Source organism: Hyperolius riggenbachi, chromosome 2 (genome assembly GCF_040937935.1).
Source record: "Hyperolius riggenbachi isolate aHypRig1 chromosome 2, aHypRig1.pri, whole genome shotgun sequence".
Classification (NCBI taxonomy): Eukaryota; Metazoa; Chordata; class Amphibia; order Anura; family Hyperoliidae; genus Hyperolius; species Hyperolius riggenbachi.
Window position 1 is genome coordinate 259393872 of NC_090647.1, and position 20786 is coordinate 259414657.

General features: G+C 42.2%; 1 protein-coding gene across 3 annotated transcripts in view; it reads right to left on the minus strand.

Moving 5' to 3' along the window:
• The window catches only part of LOC137546286 (merlin-like), a 97075-nt gene that overhangs the window by 40985 nt on the left and 35304 nt on the right, over window positions 1–20786 (minus strand). For all 3 annotated transcript variants that reach the window (XM_068268566.1, XM_068268567.1, XM_068268568.1), the window contains 2 exons: window positions 19927–20052; window positions 10627–10749 (listed from right to left, as the gene is read on the minus strand). In XM_068268566.1, the coding sequence (XP_068124667.1) occupies window positions 10627–10749; window positions 19927–20052 (249 nt within the window). The remainder of the gene's footprint in view (window positions 1–10626; window positions 10750–19926; window positions 20053–20786) is intronic.

The following is a 20786-nucleotide window of genomic DNA, read 5'->3' on the forward strand; positions in this document are numbered from 1 at the left end:
CGGGCATTCTCCCCCTCTCCTGGAAAGTGAGTTGCTACGGACCTTTTTAAAGGACCCTTTTTAAAGGAACTTTTAAATAGAACTTTTAAGAGAAGAAAACTGAAAAAGATCATACGACCCTGTGAGTTGAATGGCCATAGGAGTTAGATAAGAGGAGTAATTATACTGGCAGTACCTAGGAGTTAGATAGGAAGCGCTTGCGATTTGTGTTTTCAGCATACAGTGTGGGGGAGTGAATGTTGCTGTGATCACATGCAAGTGCCATCTCTGTTTTGTTACCAGTAATTACTGGCAATAATACTGTTTTAATGTTCTGAATTTATTTGTTATTAAACACTTCAGTATTTTACTGTAGTTTGGCGCAAGTATTAATTTTGGTAGAGATACTAAACCAACATAAACACCAGTGCAACAACTTTCCCATCTTTTCTTCCCAGTAGGTTCCATCAAATAGTTTAAAAATTAAGGTCTCCATATATCTAGCGATGTATGGGCAGGTTCAACCAAGAGACAGTTCTCTCTGATCGAATCTGATCAGAGAGAGATCTATAGGGTATTTCAACATGAAACCTTTCAGGAATCGGCATTGTGATGCTGCTTCGTCTCTCCTGTCCGTCCAAACATTAGATGTCCAATAATAATAATCGAATCGGATGGTCGATTGGCTGCAAAATTGACAGATGAATGGCCACCTTTAACGACCAAGACCAGACTAAAATCAAGTGTTCAGAATAATTCTGACAGTACTTTTTCCCCTACTGTTTGGTAGTATTTCAATTGCAGAGTGCTGAAAAGTTATTTTAAACAAAATATGAAAATTATCTCCTAGGAGAAAACTTTGGAGAAGAAGTGATTTGAATAAGGGCTGAAGTGTACTATGTTCTGATACATAAGACTTTAGAATTGAAAGAAGCTTAATGGCGGTAGATGCTAACATTTGACTTAGTATGCCAGAAACATCACCCAGTGAAGATAATGGAAGTTAAGTATCAGTTAGGGTTACTGGTTAGGGTTATCCACAATGATTAGGTGAAGCTAAGGGTTAGGGTCAGTGGAAGCTAGATATAGTTGTAAGGATTAAACGGATGGGGTAAAATACTAGGGACATTTGGGGGAAGAGGTAAGGGTTAGGCATCAAGAAGATAATATTGTTAGGGGTGAAATTTAGGAATATGTGTCAGGAAGGGGTTAACATAAAGGCTGGAGGTTAGGTTCGGTGTTAGGGAAGGGTTTACACTAAGGAGAGAGGTAAGGGTTAGGTCAGGAAAGGGTTAACATTAAGGGGAGAGGTTGGGGTTAGGTGCCAGAAGGGTTTACATTAACCTTTTCGTGACCGGCCACCTACCCCCCTTAAGGACCAGGCATTTTGTGCGGGAGGGGGGTGCGCGCGTTTGGGGGGGTCAGGCGGCCGGATCCCGTGTGTGGTTGGCTAGATTGGTGTCCCCCATGGTGGCCTGTGCCTGCCCCTTCTGCCAGCAGCCTTCACTCACCTTCCAGGCTCCAGCGATGAGCCGCACGGGACCCTCTTCTCTGGCCGGCATCTCCGTTCTGTCTGACGATCAGTTCCGGGTCGCAGCCTGATGACGTCATCAAGCCGGGACCCGGCGCTGACGTCAGACGGAGATGCCGGCCGGAGCACAGGGGGGTGCCGATTGTCGCGGGAACGGCAGGGAGGTAAGTGGATCCTCTTCTTTTACCCCCTGCCGCCGCAGCTGTCAAACTGATCACTACGATCGGATGGCGATCGTAGTGATCACGTGATCAGCAGCCATACGCGATGGCTGCTGATCACTCGGGGGAGATGTCGGCTTTCATATGACAGCTTAATCTCCCCCTCCGGGTGCGCACGATCGCGTCGGGAGCGGAAATTGCGGGCCGGCGTAGAGTCTACACCGCATCAGGCTAGAACAGCCACAAGTGCGGCGTAGAATCTAATGCACGTGGTCCCGAAAAGGTTAAGGGGAGAAGTTAGGTATAGGTGTCAGGAAGTAGTTAAAATTACGGGTGCAGGTAAGTTTAAAGGTTCGTATACACGTCCGATAAAGATCGTTCGTTACGAACGATTGTGTACACACGTGAACGATATAAGTATAAAGTGCTGAACGACGAACGATAAAAAAATGCGTGCGCAAACGGAAGTGACGTTATGACAGGCAATAAGAACATGCGTACTACTCCACAGATAATCATTATCGGACGATCTTTGTACACACTGCAACGATTGAACGATTATCTTTCGAAAAAATCCGCCGGGTTGGATCGGTCGGATTGAATGATAACGGTCGTTATCGTCCAAAAAAAAACGATCGTTGGAAAATTTGGAACGCACGATTATCGGTCCGATTGTCGTTATCGTTCGTTTTTGAACGATCGTTATCGTATGTGTGTACTCAGCTTTAGGCTTCAAAGATAGGCTAACATTAGCGTTAGAGTTTAGGGTTTGATCTCAAGAATGGGTTAAACTTTGGGGCAACATTACAATTAGGCCTGTCACAGGGAAGGCTGAATGGCGCACTTAACAGGAAGCTTAGCCTCCCGTCTGCCGGCCTCTCAACTGCTGGGACATGCATCATGTCACAACCACATAGAGTCCCATGTTTTTTAGATACATGCTTGGAATGTTACACAATGCAAACTACATACCATGACAGGGTCCCTTGAATACAGCAAATACACTTAAACCATTTTGGTGTAATTAATCCATGTTTAAATCCAGGCTTAAACTGTGACATGTCAGATCCAGTCTTTTGGGTAAACCCATTTCCTGTGTTAGCAATCTTGTCAAAAAGTCTCCATAAAATGATTACTAGATTTATTTATGAACGTTTAAAATCTTATATGATGCATGCAGGCAACTCCTACCATTCATCTTATCCTCAACACTTCTCATTAAGATCCTAAATATTCAGAATAAATATTTTTAGAGAAAATTAAAATTATATATTATTTTCACATTGGAAATGCACATTGAACAGCTAAAATGAAATTGTCTCCAAATGAGTAATTGACTCTGTACGAAGCAATTCTCAATTATTCATTAGTTTTCAGAGATATTAAATTAGACTGCAGCTAATATGCACAAATGATATTTCCAGTTTACTGTCCAATATTAGCTTCTATTTTATGGCTCATTAGCAGCTCATGTTAGAGTAACAATCAAGGGAATGAAAGCACAGCCATAAATAGAGTTTCATATGCTTTCATTAAAAGGTAATTACACCTTGTGTGTAACCAGATAGATTGTTTAAAGTGATCCGGTCATATCTCATACTAGAACTAAAAATGTAAACATTTTGCTCTACAGTGATCTTGGAATCAAATCTATTTGGCAACGAATATACACTTTCTTCATTTCTTAGTTTTACTGCTGATTACTACATTCTCCGACATGCACAGTAGGAGCTTCAGACATTACCAGCGTGGTGTTACCAAATTTTGGACTGTAAGTTTTGAGGGTTTTAGGCATTAACTAGACATAGTTATGCTAACTACATGGGCTGTAAGTGTATGTTGTGATTGTATATGATTACAGTGCACAGCCACTGTGTTGCTATCTTTAAAGGATACCTGAAGTGACATGTGACATGATGAGAGAGACATGTGTATGTACAGTGCCTAGCACACTAATAACTATGCTGTGTTCCTTTTTTTCTTTCTCTGCCTGAAAAAGTTAAATATCAGTTATGTAAGTGGCTGACTCAGTCCTGACTCAGACAGGAAGTGACTACAGTGTGACCCTCACTGATAAGAAATTCCCATTATAAAACACTTCCCTAGCAGAAAATGGCATATGAGAGCAGGAAAGAGATAAAAAGGGTCAATAGTTAATAGATTTTAGCTCTAGCATTTTTCAATGAATGTGACTTTGAGCAAAAACAATAAAACAGTTAAAACTTAAAATGTAGTTTTAAACATAAAATAAAACTGTGGAATATCTTAAAAAGTTGTTTCTAGGAGAAGGAGAATAGATACAATAGTTTATTTCATTAGTTTATTTTTGCTTCGGGTGTCCTTTAATTTACACTGAATAAGGCAGTGCTACAAAGCATCCAAAAATGGACATCAAGAAATATAAATACATTCATGGTTGATTACATCAGGATAATAAACACTGGGGGGGGGGGGGGCTGGCCTTGCAAGCTTACAGTCAAAGGGTAGTAGCTTGGAGACATTAGGGAAGAATACACAGTTGTTATTTACAAAGGATAAGTATCATTTATATGTACAAACAGCACACATAACCTTACGTAAGTACCAGAACGTGTGCTGCGCAAAGAGCGTAACTTTTGTAATTTGCAAAACCTGTTCGTTGTTTATATAACACATGTTAATTGTGTAAACACTGGTGAAACTTTATGTGATCATATACATTTTACCAGCTGTTTGTGAATCAGGTTCAATGTGACTATCCAGGCAGAAGAGAAAGAAAAGAAAATAGGAGAAAAGGAAAGGCAAGCAAGTATTAGAACCAAAGTGGATCTAGAAATTCCTGATAGGTTTAGATAGGTTATAGAGTCATGTTTCCTACAAACTATATGATATTGAACATACTGCAATCCTAGTCTCGAGCACTGTCATATGACCTAGGGTAACTTAGATTGTTTAGAGCAGGTGATACTAGTATACTAGCCTGAATTTATAGTTTTTTTCCCATTTTTTTTCTTGTAACATTTAAGGATATCTTTAACTTGTTTTATGCTTTATCTGTGTGTTGGGGCAAGCCTTTTGCCTGCAGCAGTAGGATGACATACTTCCATTCAGGACAAGTCTCAATCTGCAGGCTTCATTGCTTTCCTGAGTATGAGGATAATATAGCTAATGCCAGTGAAGCCACACTGAAGAGGAAAGGACAGTATGCTAAAGCACAAGCTTATCCAATATACCAAGGTTTTCCAGTCTGTAAATAAATACTGTACTGAGAACCAAGCTTTTGTTTCATGCTATGATTCTAAAGAATCAATGTATTATCAATTTAAAGCAGAACTGGATATGCACCACTTGTTGCCTGAATGCCTCTTTGCAGCCTACGTGTACTTATATGTGAGTTGTTATGCTGCACTGAGTGATAATGAAGGTGTGGACAGGGTGTGAAAGCTCAAATAAGGATACATAAGGATTAGTGCCTATCCTTTTATGGCAGCTGACGCATACAGACAAGTGTATACAGCCTTCACTAGCACAGTTTCACTTGCTTCTGTAAGGGCTGGGGCCCACTAGAAATTGTAAAATTAAATCACTAAGCGCTTTTTGTAACAATTTTAGCAGCTTTTATCCAGAGAGATTTCTGGTTATTTTAAAGCACTTTTGAATTGAATGCTAGCGATTTGTACAGCACTTATTTCCTTTTTCTTCTTTTTTGGTGATTCTGTGTAGTAAAATTGCTACAAAATCGCATGGTACAGCAATTTAAAAAAAGTGATTTTGCAGTGATCCTATATTTTGTATTTGCTCCAAAAATGCTACAGGACCCACAATTGCAATTTGGGGAAATTATGACCTCTCCTGTGGAATCAACCTAATTGCCTTTTACTAGCCTATTGCTTTTGGAATCGCCAACCATTTCAAAGTATGGCTTAAACAGCTCCTGTGGTTCCCAGCCCTAAAAATACCTATCAAACTAGGGGAAGAGATGCTTCTGTCCTCACTTAGATTTCTGTCCCCAGTTTGATTGTAGAGTCTGGGTAAACCATCACCTCAGACAGACTGAACAAAAGTTCACCAGGCAAACCAAGCATCTGTGCACCACCAGTTCTAGAAATGTACTTTTGTAAAAATTGTCTGGGGTAGCAGCAGAGCAACTGGTGTCCATCTAAGATACTATCCAGATGCTACATACCGCATTTTTCAGACCTTAAGACACACTTTTTCTCCCCTCAAAAGTGTGTGTCGAAGTCAGCACATCCTATGGTTTGAGTAATAGAATTTGGACTGGCACCAGGTGTCACCTCATAAGTGCTTGCTGCAGCAGTCTACTGCCACCAGACTCACTGACACTGTCCCCTGTGTCCCTCTATGTCCCCTTTGTCTCCCTGTGTCCTCCTCCCCCCCACTTTGTGATCTCCTAGTAGGTGATGTATTTGCCAACCTGAGTGAACAATGCGGCAAGAGTTGAGTCCCAGGACGTGCCACCGAGGGTGTGGCAGAGCAGAACAGATGCAGTGATTAAATCCCACTGCTCCAAGTGCACACTGTGACTCCAGCTTATCGGGAGTCATGTCAGCCATCAGACTACATGCAGTCAATCAGCCAGGAGACAGAGGAGGACACGGGGGACAGAGGAGGACACAGAGACAGAGGAGAACACAGTGGGATAGAGAAGGATACGGGGGACACTAGAGGTACATGGAAGGCAAAAGGGGGACACAAGAGGTACAAGGGGGAAATAAGAATTGGGGGGAAAAAATCCACAAGACATCCCTCCACCATGGACGGACCAGGTTTAGTATATATTTTTTTTACCCTGGCTTTTGTCCTCTAAACCTAGGTGCATCTTATGGTCCGAAAAGTACGGTAAAACCTTTGGTTACTATTACATACAAAGGGCCGTATCCAATTCTTTTTTCCCCTACGTTTTATTCTATAAATAAAATGCCCTTTAAGCCACCAGCAAGATGAAAATTATCTCCTAAGAGAAAACGTGAATTGTATCGGGCCCAAGGTATTTTCCTCCAAGATCTGACAATTGGCAAGGTCTGATTTCAGCAATTATCCTTTTGATGTCAAACTACACTAACTAGTAGCAGGAGTAACTGGCTCTGTGCCATATACTAAAACTTGGTCACTCACTCGGAGAATATGAAGTGGCATCTGCTCAAGGTCTCATTGATAAAACTAGACCTCTAAGCTTAGTTTTAACTATAGTATTTAACTGGCCAACTACACAAACTGACATAAAACAAATGGATTCTACCTTATTTGCAAGTTGTGGACACAAAGGTCATGCTTATTTATAAAGTAAGGAAGAGACTCCTATGCACTTTAACACAACCCTGAGCTGAAAATAAACGTATGTGATATTAATGGTAATATATATATATATATAATATATACAGGATCTTCTCAAAAAAATAGCATATTGTGATAAAGTTCATTATTTTCTGTAATGTACTAATAAAAATTAGACTTTCATATATTTTAGACTCAAATACACACAACGGAAGTAGTTCAAGCCTTTTATTGTTTTAATATTGATGATTTTGGCATACAGCTCATGAAAACCCAAATTTCCTATCTCAAATCATTAGCATATTTCATCCGACCAATAAAAGAAAAGTGTTTTTAAAACAAAAAAAGTCAACCTTCAAATAATTATGTTCAGTTATGCACTCAATACTTGGTTGGGAATCCCTTTGCAGAAATGGCTGCTTCAATGCGGCGTGGCATGGAGGCAATCATGGTGGCACTGCTCAGGTGTTATGGAGGCCCAGGATGCTTCGATAGCGGCCTTAAGATCATCCAGAGTGTTGGGTCTTGTGTCTCTCAACTTTCTCTTCACAATATCCCACAGATTCTCTATGGGGTTCAGGTCAGGAGAGTTGGCAGGCCAATTGAGCACAGTAATACCATGGTCAGTAAACCATTTACCAGTGGTTTTGGCACTGTGAGCAGGTGCCAGGTCATGCTGAAAAATGAAATCTTCATCTCCATAAACCTTTTCAGCAGATGGAAGCATGAAGCACTCCAAAATCTCCTGATAGCTAGCTGCATTGACCCTGCCCTTGATAAAACACAGTGGACCAACACCAGCAGCTGACATGGCACCCCAGATCATCACTGACTGTGGGTACTTGACACTGGACTTCAGGCATTTTGGCATTTCCCTCTCCCCAGTCTTCCTCCAGATTCTGGCACCTTGATTTTCGAATGACATATAAAAGTTGCTTTCATCCAAAAAAAAAGTACTTTGGACCACTGAGCAACAGTTCAGTGCTGCTTCTCTGTAGCCCAGGTCAGGAGCTTCTGCCGCTGTTTTTGGTTCAAAAGTGGGTTCATGCTTCCATCTGCTGAAAAGCTTTATGGAGATGAAGATTTCATTTTTCAGCACAACCTGGCACCTGCTCACAGTGCCAGAACCACTGGTAAATGGTTTACTGACCATGGTATTACTGTGCTCAATTGGCCTGCCAACTCTCCTGACCTGAACCCCATAGAGAATCTGTGGGATATTGTGAAGAGAAAGTTGAGAGACGCAAAACCCAACACTCTGGATGAGCTTAAGGCCGCTATCGAAGCATCCTGGGCCTCCATAACACCTGAGCAGTGCCACGGGCTGATTGCCTCCATGCCACGACGCATTGAAGCAGTCATTTCTGCAAAAGGATTCCCAACCAAGTATTGAGTGCATAACTGAACATAATTTGAAGGTTGACTTTTTTTGTTTTAAAAACACTTTTCTTTTATTGGTCGGATGAAATATGCTAATTTTTTGAGATCGGAATTTTGGGTTTTTATGAGCTGTATGCCAAAATCATCAATATTAAAACAATAAAAGGCTTGAACTACTTCAGTTGTGTGTATTTGAATCTAAAATATATGAAAGTCTAATGTTCATCAGTACATTACAGAAAATAATGAACTTTATCACAGTATGCTAATTTTTTGAGAAGATCCTGTATATATATATAGTAGTAACATGAAACAGAGTCTCTTTTTTAAGTTTCAGTTTTAAATCTGATTTTTAATACTGAATTCTAAACAGCAGCTATGACAGTCTGATGTAAATTCTGCTTCATTCAGGTGAAAAACTAACAAAAGTAACTACCCTTTTAACTTCCAAGCATTATAACCTCATCAGCACTGTTTCCTTAGCCAGATAACAATAATTACTTTTTGAGGACATGGACTAAATTCAACTTTCAACAGAACTCTTATTTAGCATTTAATGTACAGGAAAACAGAAAAGGGGACTTCAGACAATTTTTTTTGTAGGACTAGTACTAGATAATGCTATGTTTATTTCATCATGTCGCATTTCAGTTCAAGTACCCTTTAATTATAAAAAATAAAATTGTGATAAATCAGTGATTTCCCCATGCCTCTTTTGACTTTTGCGACCTGTGCAGGCTGGTCATCCATAAGGTCAGGAAGAGATTCCTGTGCTTTGGAAATATCCTCAGAAGACTATTGCATGTACAGGCTTGTTTGCAAACTTTTCATGTCTGCCTCTAGTACAAAGTCAAACAGCTTTGCATATGAAAGTACTGGTTGGAATCCATATGAGAGAATATATAAATACTTAATTCATGTGAATACAGCTGCACACACACTATGTACACTAACCCTGGCGAGATAGAGACAGGTTTCAAAGCACAATTGAAAACTAGGGTAGAACTGCAGAGCTTGATCTTTTTTCCCCTAAGGGTAGGGATTCTCAAGCAGGGTTTCATGCCATTTTGACACTTGCAGCAGATTCTTCCAATGCAACAGGACAATTGCCTATGTGTAGGTCACTTTGCCTGCTGGCTGGATAGTGTAGTGTAGTGGTGGCTGGATAGTGTAAGTGGTGGCTGGATAGTGTAATGGTTAAGGGCTCTGCCTCTGACACAGTAGACCAGGGTTCGAATCTTGGCTCTGCCTGTTCAGTAAGCCAGCACCTATTCAGTAGGAGACCTTGGGTAAGACTCCCTAACACTGCTACTGCCTATAGAGCGCGTCCTTGTGGCTGCAGCTCTGGCGCTTTGGGCCCACCAGGAGAAAAGCGAGATATAAATGTTCTGTGTTTATCTGTGTTTTTTTGATGGCACCAAAACAGTTCTAGCTTCTTAAGCCATTGGCTCCTACTGTGGTATTGGCGGGTGCTAAAACATTACCAGCAGGTCCTTCAGTCCTGTAAGTTGCCAGGTGGAGGCCAAGGCAACACCGTAAACTGGGAAATCCTACCAGTGGCTACAGAGTGTTAGACCTAAAAACAGCACTGTCACTGTGGCACAGCACAATAATAGGCACCAAAAACCACATCCATAGATGCCTGAAAACAGTCCAACATAAACAATAGTGGCAGGATGTAAAATGAGGACATGAACAGCATACAATGAATAGCATAACCAAGAAGGCATTGTGGCCAAGAATATCTGCATAGCACATAAACTAATCAATCTCAATTCCAGGTTACCATAAGATAATGAAGAATGAAAGGGCTAAGATTCTGTTGGACTAGATCGATACAGAGAGGATGTGGATGGCCAATCAACCAGGAATCATGGTTGAAGACAAGGACTAGAAAAAAACAGTAGTGATAAACACAGAAGATCAAATGACAGCAACATCAGAAAGGAGTATGAGAAGTTGGAAAAGTACAAGGGCCGGAACTAGAAATGATGTAGAAAAGGAAGGCTAAATTCATTCCAGTGATGGTGGGGGCCCTTGAGACTGTGACTCTTAAGCTGAAAGAATGGATCTAACAGAACCTAGGAACAGCCTCAGAGCTCTCTGTCCAGAAGAGTGCAGTGCTAGGAACAGATAAGATACTGTGCAGAACCATCAAGATCCCAGGCCTCTAGTAATAGACCATTAAAGTGGATCTGTGACATATAAGCAAAGCAAACACTATAACATTGCATATATTTTTTGCATGACTATGATCACTAATAAGTAAAATTCATAGTTTGGACATTACCCATATTTTACCTGGAGGAAAAAAAGATGCTGAGTTATCTCTTGAAAAAGTTCATCAGTTACATTTTCCGGGTAAAACTTGGCCAGAAAACGAAATTTCACTGGATCTTCCTTAGGAACTTGCTGCTGTAAAATCTACAATGTTAAAGAAAGTGAGATTAATAATGGCTCCTTCATAGAACTATGGGGTTGATTCACAGAGGTACGTTAAATCGCAGTGCCAGGCAACTCAAGGCAATTTTACCAGTACTTAGGCCAGTTATGTAGCGCATGCTGTGCAATTAGTGTTCTTTCTTCTTTTTGGTATTATAACTTATTTTAATAATTTAAACCCCTATATGTATTCAAAGCATAATTAGACCAACTATCTTACAGTCATAGAAAATTAAGAGGAAATAGAAAGCATGAAATATCTAAGTAGACAGTACATATGAAATGAAAAAAACACATAAGCTCATTTAGTAATCAAGCTTTAAAAGATTAATAGTCAACTCATCCCTGTTGGTTCTTGGTTATATTACATGGAAATGTAAACAGCAATGTAAAACGTAAATCACTGTCGTTGGCACCAGCAGCTGAGACTTCCAGGCCCTGATCAGGTTGGCAGAGGGGATGTAAATACAAAATACAAATATAAACTGAAATAATATATAAAAATGCAATAATATATACTGTATATATATATACACACACACATATATATATATATATATACATATACATATACATACATATACATACATATATATAAACATATATATACATATATACACACTCACACATATATATATATTTATATATATATATATATATATATATATATATATATATATATATATATATATACATATATATATATATATATATATATATATATATATATATATATATATATATATATATATATATATATATATATATACACACACACACACACACACACACACACACACACTAAATATATATTTAAACCCTTTGCAATATTTTACTTTTATCACCAAAGCACTTGCTTTTCCATTCGGTGTGCCAGGGGGACATGGGTGATCTCTGTGTTCTGTGACGGGGAAGCCTGTGGGTTCAGCCAAGAACTGACCTATCAGTCAGAGGAAGGGCAGGTCCACATGCTCTAAGTCTGCCCCACAATGCAGAATTTCAGCTGTCTGGATGAGTCCTAAAGTTCTCTAACCCTAAAGGTTTGACCCAGCTATTCAGCATTTTCCTATGGCTTTACATTTTTGTGCACACTCAGCAGACTAATGAGGAGATGATTTTTAGCAGAGGAGGGAGCAGTAGCTTAAGTGGCAAACATGCTGCCTGGCCATAATTATGTTCTTCTAATTGGTGGAGGAGAGAGAACTCAGGATGGAGGACCAGCATCCAGAAGGAGGACCTTCCACTATGCCCTCTGCGGTTTTATGACAATAATAAGCCTTGCATTACTGAAGGGTGCATTCAGAGATGAGCTTAGGGCAACACGGTGGCTTACTGGATAGCACTCTAGCCTTGCAGCGCTGGATCCCTGGTTCAAATCCCAGCCAGGTCAACATCTGTAAGGAGTTTCTATGTTCTCCCCGCGTCTGTGTGAGTTTCCTCCAAGCACTCCGGATTCCTCCCACATCCCAAAAACATATAGATAAGTTAATTGGCTTCCCCCTAAAATTGTCCATAGACTACGATATATACACTACATGATACATTACATAGCCATATGATTGTGGTGGGGATTAGATTGTGAGCTCCTCCAAGGGATAGTTAGTGACAAGACAATGTATACTCTGTACAGCACTGCGGAAGATAATAGTGCTATATAAATACTAAATAATAATAATAATAATAAGCTTGTATACTTATTTAGTTGCATTAATAAAATAATGGGGAAGGTGCATGGTGAAGCATTTGTGTTATTATGAAATGAGGAACAATAGATAAGGAACACTTTATGTCAGGGAATGCACTAGAACGAGGAGTGCTATAATGCAAAAGCACTGTAATGCGGCCACTATAATGAAGAAAGTATAATAATGGAGATCACTATATAATGAGGGAGCGCTGTAACGTGGAGGTCAACATAATATGGGTTCACTATGAGGGAGAACTACAGTGGAGAAGAAAGCCACAATGCCACTTATCTGACTATGCCCAGTTTTGATCATGCTGCCCATTTCTCAGGCTCAGCCCTGACTAAAAGTTCCCACATACGGTCAGTACTGATGGTCATGTCTAAAACTCATGGAGAAGCATGTGATCAGTTTGATCAGGTGATAGATATGCAAGTCCCTGATTTGTTAGTCATAATCATGTGCTAAAGCAGAATGTTATCAGCGCTTTGCAAATCTATCAGCTGATCAAACAAATCACGTGCTTCTCCATGAGTTCTCCTAGACATGACCATCATGAAAGGTGAAAGGTCACATACATTTATATATATATATATATATATATATATATATGGTTTATATTTATACATTGTCTTAGTATTTGTTTTTCGGGCAAGAAAGTGCTCTCTTGCCAACAAGAAAACTGTACACTCAAGCATTAGATATCAGAGTCATGTTTACAAGTGGTGAAATCCATTGTCAGAAGCATCTCTAGGGTAGTAAATGCCTTCCAGAGTTTGTTCAGCAATATCTTGTTATTCATCGTATTGTTTTAATACTAATGGCTGCCATAATAATAAATATTGGATGAATACCAAGACCAAACGTGAGCAGCAGTTACAATATAACAAGAGGTGGCAACAGAATGTTGATGTAAAAATGCCTATCATGATATTTTTGTAAATGGGATTCAAAGCATGCATCGCTGTGTTAAAATCTGAAACTCAAATATCTCACATGACTGAGAACAATAACAGGCACAGATTTCTTCCACGGCAATAACGTGCCATAAATAAAGGTTTCCAGAGGTCACAGCCCATTGCCCCTAAATACAACTATCATAAAATAGGTACTGGAATATAATGTACAGGTGGAAAATATGTTTCTTTCAGATAATTTTTTTAAAAGGCACTGATAATAAGCCAATGAATAATAATGTATTCTCCCAGTCAAAGTAAGTGCAAAGTTCAGAAAATGAAAATGGTGTGATAAGCAATCATGAAAGCAGTAGAAAGTCATACTTATAAGAAGCATTCTCAGCCCCATGTTTGTTACTTACGTCTTTTATTTATGTTCTAAGTCCCTAATGTGGATTATGTACCATACAGGACAGGGGATCGTCATGTATTTTATGATGTAAACATTGCCCGCACGCTTTGGGGCACCATGGCAACAGGGGAGGGGCCAGTCCCGTTGGGAGGCTTGAGATCCACTCCTTCTGTAAGCCTGTCAACGCGACCTGATTGGTTGCGTACTGCGTGCGCCATGAGTCATAGCGCACGCATGGGATGTGGAGGAAATGACGCAAGTGGAGCGCAAACCCCACCTCTTTCCTCCGCGGATGGAACGCATACAGCGTCCACCGCCTCTACCGGCAAACCCCTGCCTTTATACAATACCCACGTCCAGGTAAGCAACTGTATGGCGCTACTGCCTTTGGGGGCCAACCCGTAAAGAATGCGGGACCCCACAAACCATCGTATACACATTGGGGCCTGTGGATACACTGGTGGGCGTGGCCCAATTGGGCTAAAACGTCCCCTTCCTGTCTCTTTGGTATAAATATGACAGCTTGTCACAGGAGCCCTAGGGGCTCACCGCACTTAGCCTTCTAAACGGTGCCAGCGCACAGATCGTGCGAACTCTGGTCGCAGTCAATGCGCAGGAACCGTTAAGAATTAGCCGCAGACAACCCGGAAGGGAGCCTGTGAGACACGGGTAATTACAACGTACACACGATTCCACGGTATCTGCCACCACCACTGGTATGGGCCAGTGGACCCGATTTACTGACTGACTAGTCCTGCGAATAAAACGGTTAAACACACGGTATTCTGTCTAGCCAACAACAAACAAACAGTAGCGTATCTTCAGAGACCCGGGATCAGTTCTGTGTGTGCTGATAAGCAGGGTAGCGGACAGTGAATGACTTGGAGAAAGTCGTTTATTCACGCAATATAAATAATTAATATATACAGACAATTATTAAAATCAACAATTATTAAAACAGTAATAGCCAGTATAAAAAATAAAAGAAGGGAGAAAAATACTTAGTTCCTGGAAAGATGTCCTTTTTGTGGGAAAAATCAGAGTTCTGGGTTTCAATCAAAGTTCAGAGTTCAGACCAGGTGGATGCCAGCATATCCTCAAGCTGGCACCGATGAGTTCAAGATGTTTTCAGGGTGGAGGACACTGAGTTTGGGTCCTCTGCCATTCTTATGCCCCTGAGTCAGTAGGAGGGAGTGAGGGCGGGCCCACACACCCCCTTAGAACATGAGATGAGTCCTCCCCTTGTCCTGGGAACCAGAAATCATACCTTAACCATATATGGGCTCTATCCCACAGAACCGTACAGGTCAGGGCAGATTTACTAATATTTTCAGGCCTGCCTCGATGTACCCAGCAGCCTGATACCAAACATGAGGGGTGGGACCCTTGTGGTATCAGCAGGGCACTTTCGAACTGCCTAACTGGCAGTCTTTCCCTCAGAATGGTCTGAAATTTCTTCAGAACCAGCGCCAGATAGGGCCAAGCATGCTCTGTTAGTTTGGAGGGTCTGCCAGCCTGGCAACACAGAAAATATGATACATATAGCAGTTTATGGAATATGAGATACCCCTGGGATTGATAGCTGGTCATTCCCAGGCAAAGGCTCTTTGAAGTTTGGGGCAGCTAGCTAGGTGTCAGCTCTCCTGCTGGGAGGGAGCCGGAGGGTCTGGCTTTTCTCCCAACTAGATTGCTTCTGTCAAGGTCTCTACCTGATGGATGGGCCATCAGCACAGCTTGAAGCCAGGGACTCTCTGGGCCCAGGCTCATTAGCATATCAAAAGAGCCATCCAGCAGTTGGGCTGGTGCTATCTCTCTGCTGAAAAAAAAGACTTCAGCTGCCCCTACACACTCAACCCAGATTGTATCGATTTGAAGCGCAATCGATGCAGAGAATCGAGTGCGATCGCTTTTCCTCACGGGCGGTTACAGGACGCGCCTGCGGCCCCGCAACCGTCCGTGACACAGCTGAATGTAGCTCTGACAGGGGCATTGATATATGGGGGGCATGTTGTTATTTTAATTCTGTGGTGATTGTGTATTATGTATAGCACTATGTAACATATGTATAGCACCTTCTGAAGAAGCCTTTGTGGTGAAATGTGATCTCATTAGGGTTTTCTATGTACAGCACTATGCACAATGTTTAGCACCTTGTAAGTAGCCTCCCCCACGGGATATGTATAGGGGATCAGTACCACTGAGTGGCCTGCTAGGGTGTATCATTGTATCATAAGCTAGTAGCGACCAACTCCGATCCATACCATCCCGAGCAGTGATTCCTGTCACGTAGTCTGTGGGATAGCTACACCCCACTTATATAGAGTTTTAAGTGGAGGGGGATCAGCAAAGACCCCCACAGCACATGACTATTAAATCCAATATTGGATATCGCTGCCAAAAAGGGCACCAATATAAGATGGTACCCTTTTTTGTATTTATTTAAATTATGATAAACAGGCTTATAAGACCTGATAAAGTACCCATAGGGCATGTCAAATTGACAATTGTGTTTGTACTTTTTCCCTGGTACCTCTGATTTTCGGTTTGTGTTTGTCCCTATAAGAAGCATGAGTAAGTAATTGACTGACATCTGCCTTACTTGTTCACTAATTATACTGCAAAACAGGACCTGTTAACTTTTGTAGGCTCAAAGGACAACTGACCTGAAACAAACTTGTAAAATAAAGATATGTACATAATACTCACCCACTGCAGACTACATTTGGCATGTTCTGATGTCTCTCAGGTGTCGCGTTTGCTCCTCTCCAAAATCCATATTGAAAATGATGGTGTAGAAAGCAAGTGACACGACTCTGTGGAGATTAATGCAAGCTCTGGAGGTAATCCTAGTAGGTTACCAGAGGTAACAAGGGCAGATCAGCAGAGGTCAATATAGGCAGCAGAGTTCCAGTGACAAAGTCACAGGCTGAGGTCAATTCAGACAGCAGAGGTTCACTACGAGGTCACAATCCAGAGTCGGGGCAGAGAAGGAAGTTTATAAAAGGTCAGGGTCAAATGCTAAATCAGTTTAGGAATCATTAGGCAAGCTGGGTCAGAAATGAGGGGTCAATCAAGTACAGGATTGGTGATGTAATAAGCACACAAGGACAGGCACAATCACTAACTGAAGGGAGGATTCAGCACTGGGCACAGGCAAGAGGATGGCTCGTACAGACTAAGGAGAGCTGGATTCCTGCAAATATCTGGACACTGGGCATGCGCAGACATTGAGGTTGCAGAGGTTGTGAATGCATTGGGGCCCTTTGGCCAGAGGGGCCCTGTAGGGTCCTCCCTCAACTACAACATTAGCTTTTTAATGGTCCTGTGCTTGTAGTTATCACTTCTATAGATGCTTTAAATAGTATAAACAGCATAAAAACATACATACCTGGGGCTTCCTCTAGCCCCCTCCGACCTGATCGAAGCCACATCGTCGTATTGTGGCTCCCCGTATGCCCGCAACTGGCCCTGTAAAATCCGCCAGTCAGGGCTAGTCGGTGCAGGTGCAGTCTGGCCTGGCGCGCTCCCCCGTCTCGCTCCTGTCGCTGGGAGCATTCTGTGCCTGAAATCTAAACACACCTCCAGAACCGCTCTGTAATATTAACAAGCTGACACATCATTTCATTTCAGCAGTTCTGGAGGTGTGTTTAGCTTTCAGGGACATCAAAGAGATAATTTGCATATTCAGCAGTGATGTACTAGTAGACATCTCAGAGCTCACTCCAACCTTAATACCTGTAAATACCTTCTGTTTTAAGAAGGCTAACTTCTGTTTAAAGAGACTCTGAAGCGAGAATAAATCTCGCTTCAGAGCTCAAAGTTAGCAGGGGCACGTGTGCCCCTGCTAAACCGCCGCTATCGCGCCGCACAAAGGGGGTCCCTTCACCCCCAAAACCACCCCAGCACGACTTGGTCGTGCATTTGGTCGCTCCTGGAGGCAGGGCTAACGGCTGCAGCCCTGCCTCCAGTCGCGTCTGTCAGCGGCGCATCGCCGCCTCTCCCCCGCCCCTCTCAGTGAAGGAAGACTGAGAGGGGCGGGGGAGAGGCGGAGATACGCGCTGACAGACGCGCGTGGGGCAGGGCTGCGGCGGTTAGCACTGCCCCAACCAGGATGCGCTCCCCCGCATTACGGAGGGGGATTTGGGGGTGAAGGGACCCCCGTTAAGCCGCGCTATAGCGGCGTTTTCGCAGGGGCACACATGCCCCTGCTAACTGAGGTCTGAAGCGAGATTTATTCTCGCTTCAGTCTCTCTTTAACTTAGCTCTTTCCAAAATATTGATGTGAACTGCACGCCCCAGTTGGACACAATATCCATAAGGAATACCATGCAACCTTACAATCTCTTTGTAACGAACGGTGGAGCACAGAGAGGATCTGATTACCGGTGATCTGCAGTTTCACTGGGAATACAGATATATACCAGATTATAAGTGATCTGCAGTATCACCGATAATCCGATATACCAGCTAACCTCTGTTCACCTGAGTAGAGTGTAGTGTTTGGTGTACAGTAACACTTATGAGGACTAAGCCTCAGAGCAGCAAGGAGTACTGCACGGATTCCTTCCGAAGTCCTGAACTCTCCAAAGCGGGAGGAGTCAGGCTGAGAGTAGGAAGGATATCTGAGAGTGACACTCTGGAGGAAGTGTCACTAACAGGACAGGGAACCGCCTCTAATAGTAAGGTCGGTTCTCGAGGTCGGACAAGCCAGGTCGTAAACACACGGACAGATAAAGTACAGATTCAGAAGACAGAGGCGGAGTCTAAGGTACAGGCAGGGTTCAGCAACAGGGTATCAGATATATCGAGGTACAAAGTCAGGAGGCAGAAGCAGAGTCTAAGGACGAGCCGGGGTTCGGCAACAGAGTATCAGAATGTAGCAAGGAAATGAGCAGCGCTACTTAAAAACAGACTAGTGCCTACCTGCGAAAGAGTGCAAGCCCCACTTGTGGGGTCGAACACACACCGAGCATACACATGACCTGTCTACCACTAGAGGAGGATGTTAGTTTCCATTCCTTGCTATGTACTAATGTAATTCGTTTTTGGTCAGCTGCTCCCACTTAACAGCCATGCTTTTGGTGTATATGCAGAGCTTCTGTTTGGGTTCAAGGTGCGTTTGTAGTTCCTGGGGGGGCTCAGCGCATCTCTGATGGAGGCCATTCGGAGGCGGCCTGGTGTTGCGCTGATCCACCTTTTGCGCAGAGTATTAGAATGGCAGAGTACAAGATCAGAGTTCAGAAGGATAGTCAGGCAGGCAAAAAGGTCATAACAGATAATCACAATCAAACTAGTACTTTAGCTATCAACAGAATCTAGCTAAGTGTAGGATTACAGCTCCAGCTGGTCCCGGCACACTTAAGGATCTGACTACAGGTCTGAGTGCTCCCACGTATGTGTTCGCAACGCCAGACAACCAGCAACTGAGCAGCCGGCAGTATATATACACAGGCCACTCTCCAGTACCTCCCTAAGTGCTGGACCAATGAGGAGTGGAGCCAGAGTCAGCTGACCAGCCTGGTCAGCTGACTCACTTCTGACTGTCATATCTGCTCTGCCTCAGTGCGCGCTCGTCATTCTAAACCTAGAGGGACTACGTGTCCCAGCCACACTAACACCGCTCTGCGGTGTATCAGTAAGGGGGCCATGTGCGCTAACCGCCGCATCCACCACGGCGGTTTCTCCGCGTTCCGCTATGCCCTGCATGGAGGCAGCCGCCTCACACTGGGCAGAGGCGGCTGCTTCCCTGCGCTCCGACATGCTGTTTACGGAAGCAGCCGCCTCACGCTGAGAAGAGGCGGCTGCTTCCTTGCGCTGCCTCACACTCTTGAGTAAATATTTTTGTTGTAGTGGCCGTGGAAGGAACCTCCTTAAAAGGAAGATAATTAGCCATTTTGGAGAAATGCGTACATACCAGCAGCAAGCAACGTGCATGAACTAACTCCGGCAGATGCTTTGGCAGGATCGATGCCAGGTAAGACCAACAATCTAAAACCTTATCTCACTCTTTCTCAGCTGTTTTGGCTTCTATTTACTTTTCAGGGAAAGGACCGTATTTGAAAAGCTTTTCAACAACCTCAGTTACATAGATAACACATTTTGAAAGAAAGTTACTTAGAAACAAAAGACTGAATGAACTTATCAATGTAGATAGTCTAAATCATACCTTTTTATCCAGCTTCAACCATGTGTCCATCCCACTGGCCACAAACTGTAGTCCAAAGAACCACGTTTCTTTCAGTGCCAAGTTTCTGCACACTAAATCGAACAGGTCTTTCCCCTTCCAATCCATCTGCAAGCAAAACACCCATTAACAAGGTAGCTTATATACTGTTATATTGATATAACACACATTATATTAGAAACATTAAGAGCACAATGTCATACTCTGTATCACATTTCCCTTATTTTTCATAGATATTAGATATATTCTGCATGTCTGGTAGATCTTCCCATTGCTAGTCCATGTAATTTAGTAAAGTAGAACTCCACTGAAAAACTTTTAGGGCCATGGCCCATATGCAATTAACTTTTTCTCCTAAGTTTTCTCCTAAGTGATATTTTTAAATTTGTCAATAATTTGCCTTTTAAGCCAGCAAGCAAGAAAATAGTACTTTTTCACCTACTTTTTGTACTTTTTAGATTACAAAATGCAGAAAATCTATTTTAAAAAAAGACTTAAAAAATGTATGTCCTAGGAGATAACTCAGGTGAAAAAGTGAATTGCATATGGCCCTTAGGCCCATATGCAATTCACTTTTTTCTCCCGAGATTTCTCCTAGGCAATATTTTCACAGATTGTTATAAAGTGCCTTTTAAGCCACCAGCAAACAAGAAAATGGTCAAAATAAATTTGATAGTACTTTTCACCAACTTTTGGGTACTTTTTGAAATGTAAAATGCTGCAAATGTAGCTTCAAGAGAAGATGAAAATGATCTCCTAGGAGATAACTCAGGTGAAAAAAATTAACTGCATATGGCCCTTAGGCCCATATGCAATTCACTTTTTCACCTGAGTTATCTCCA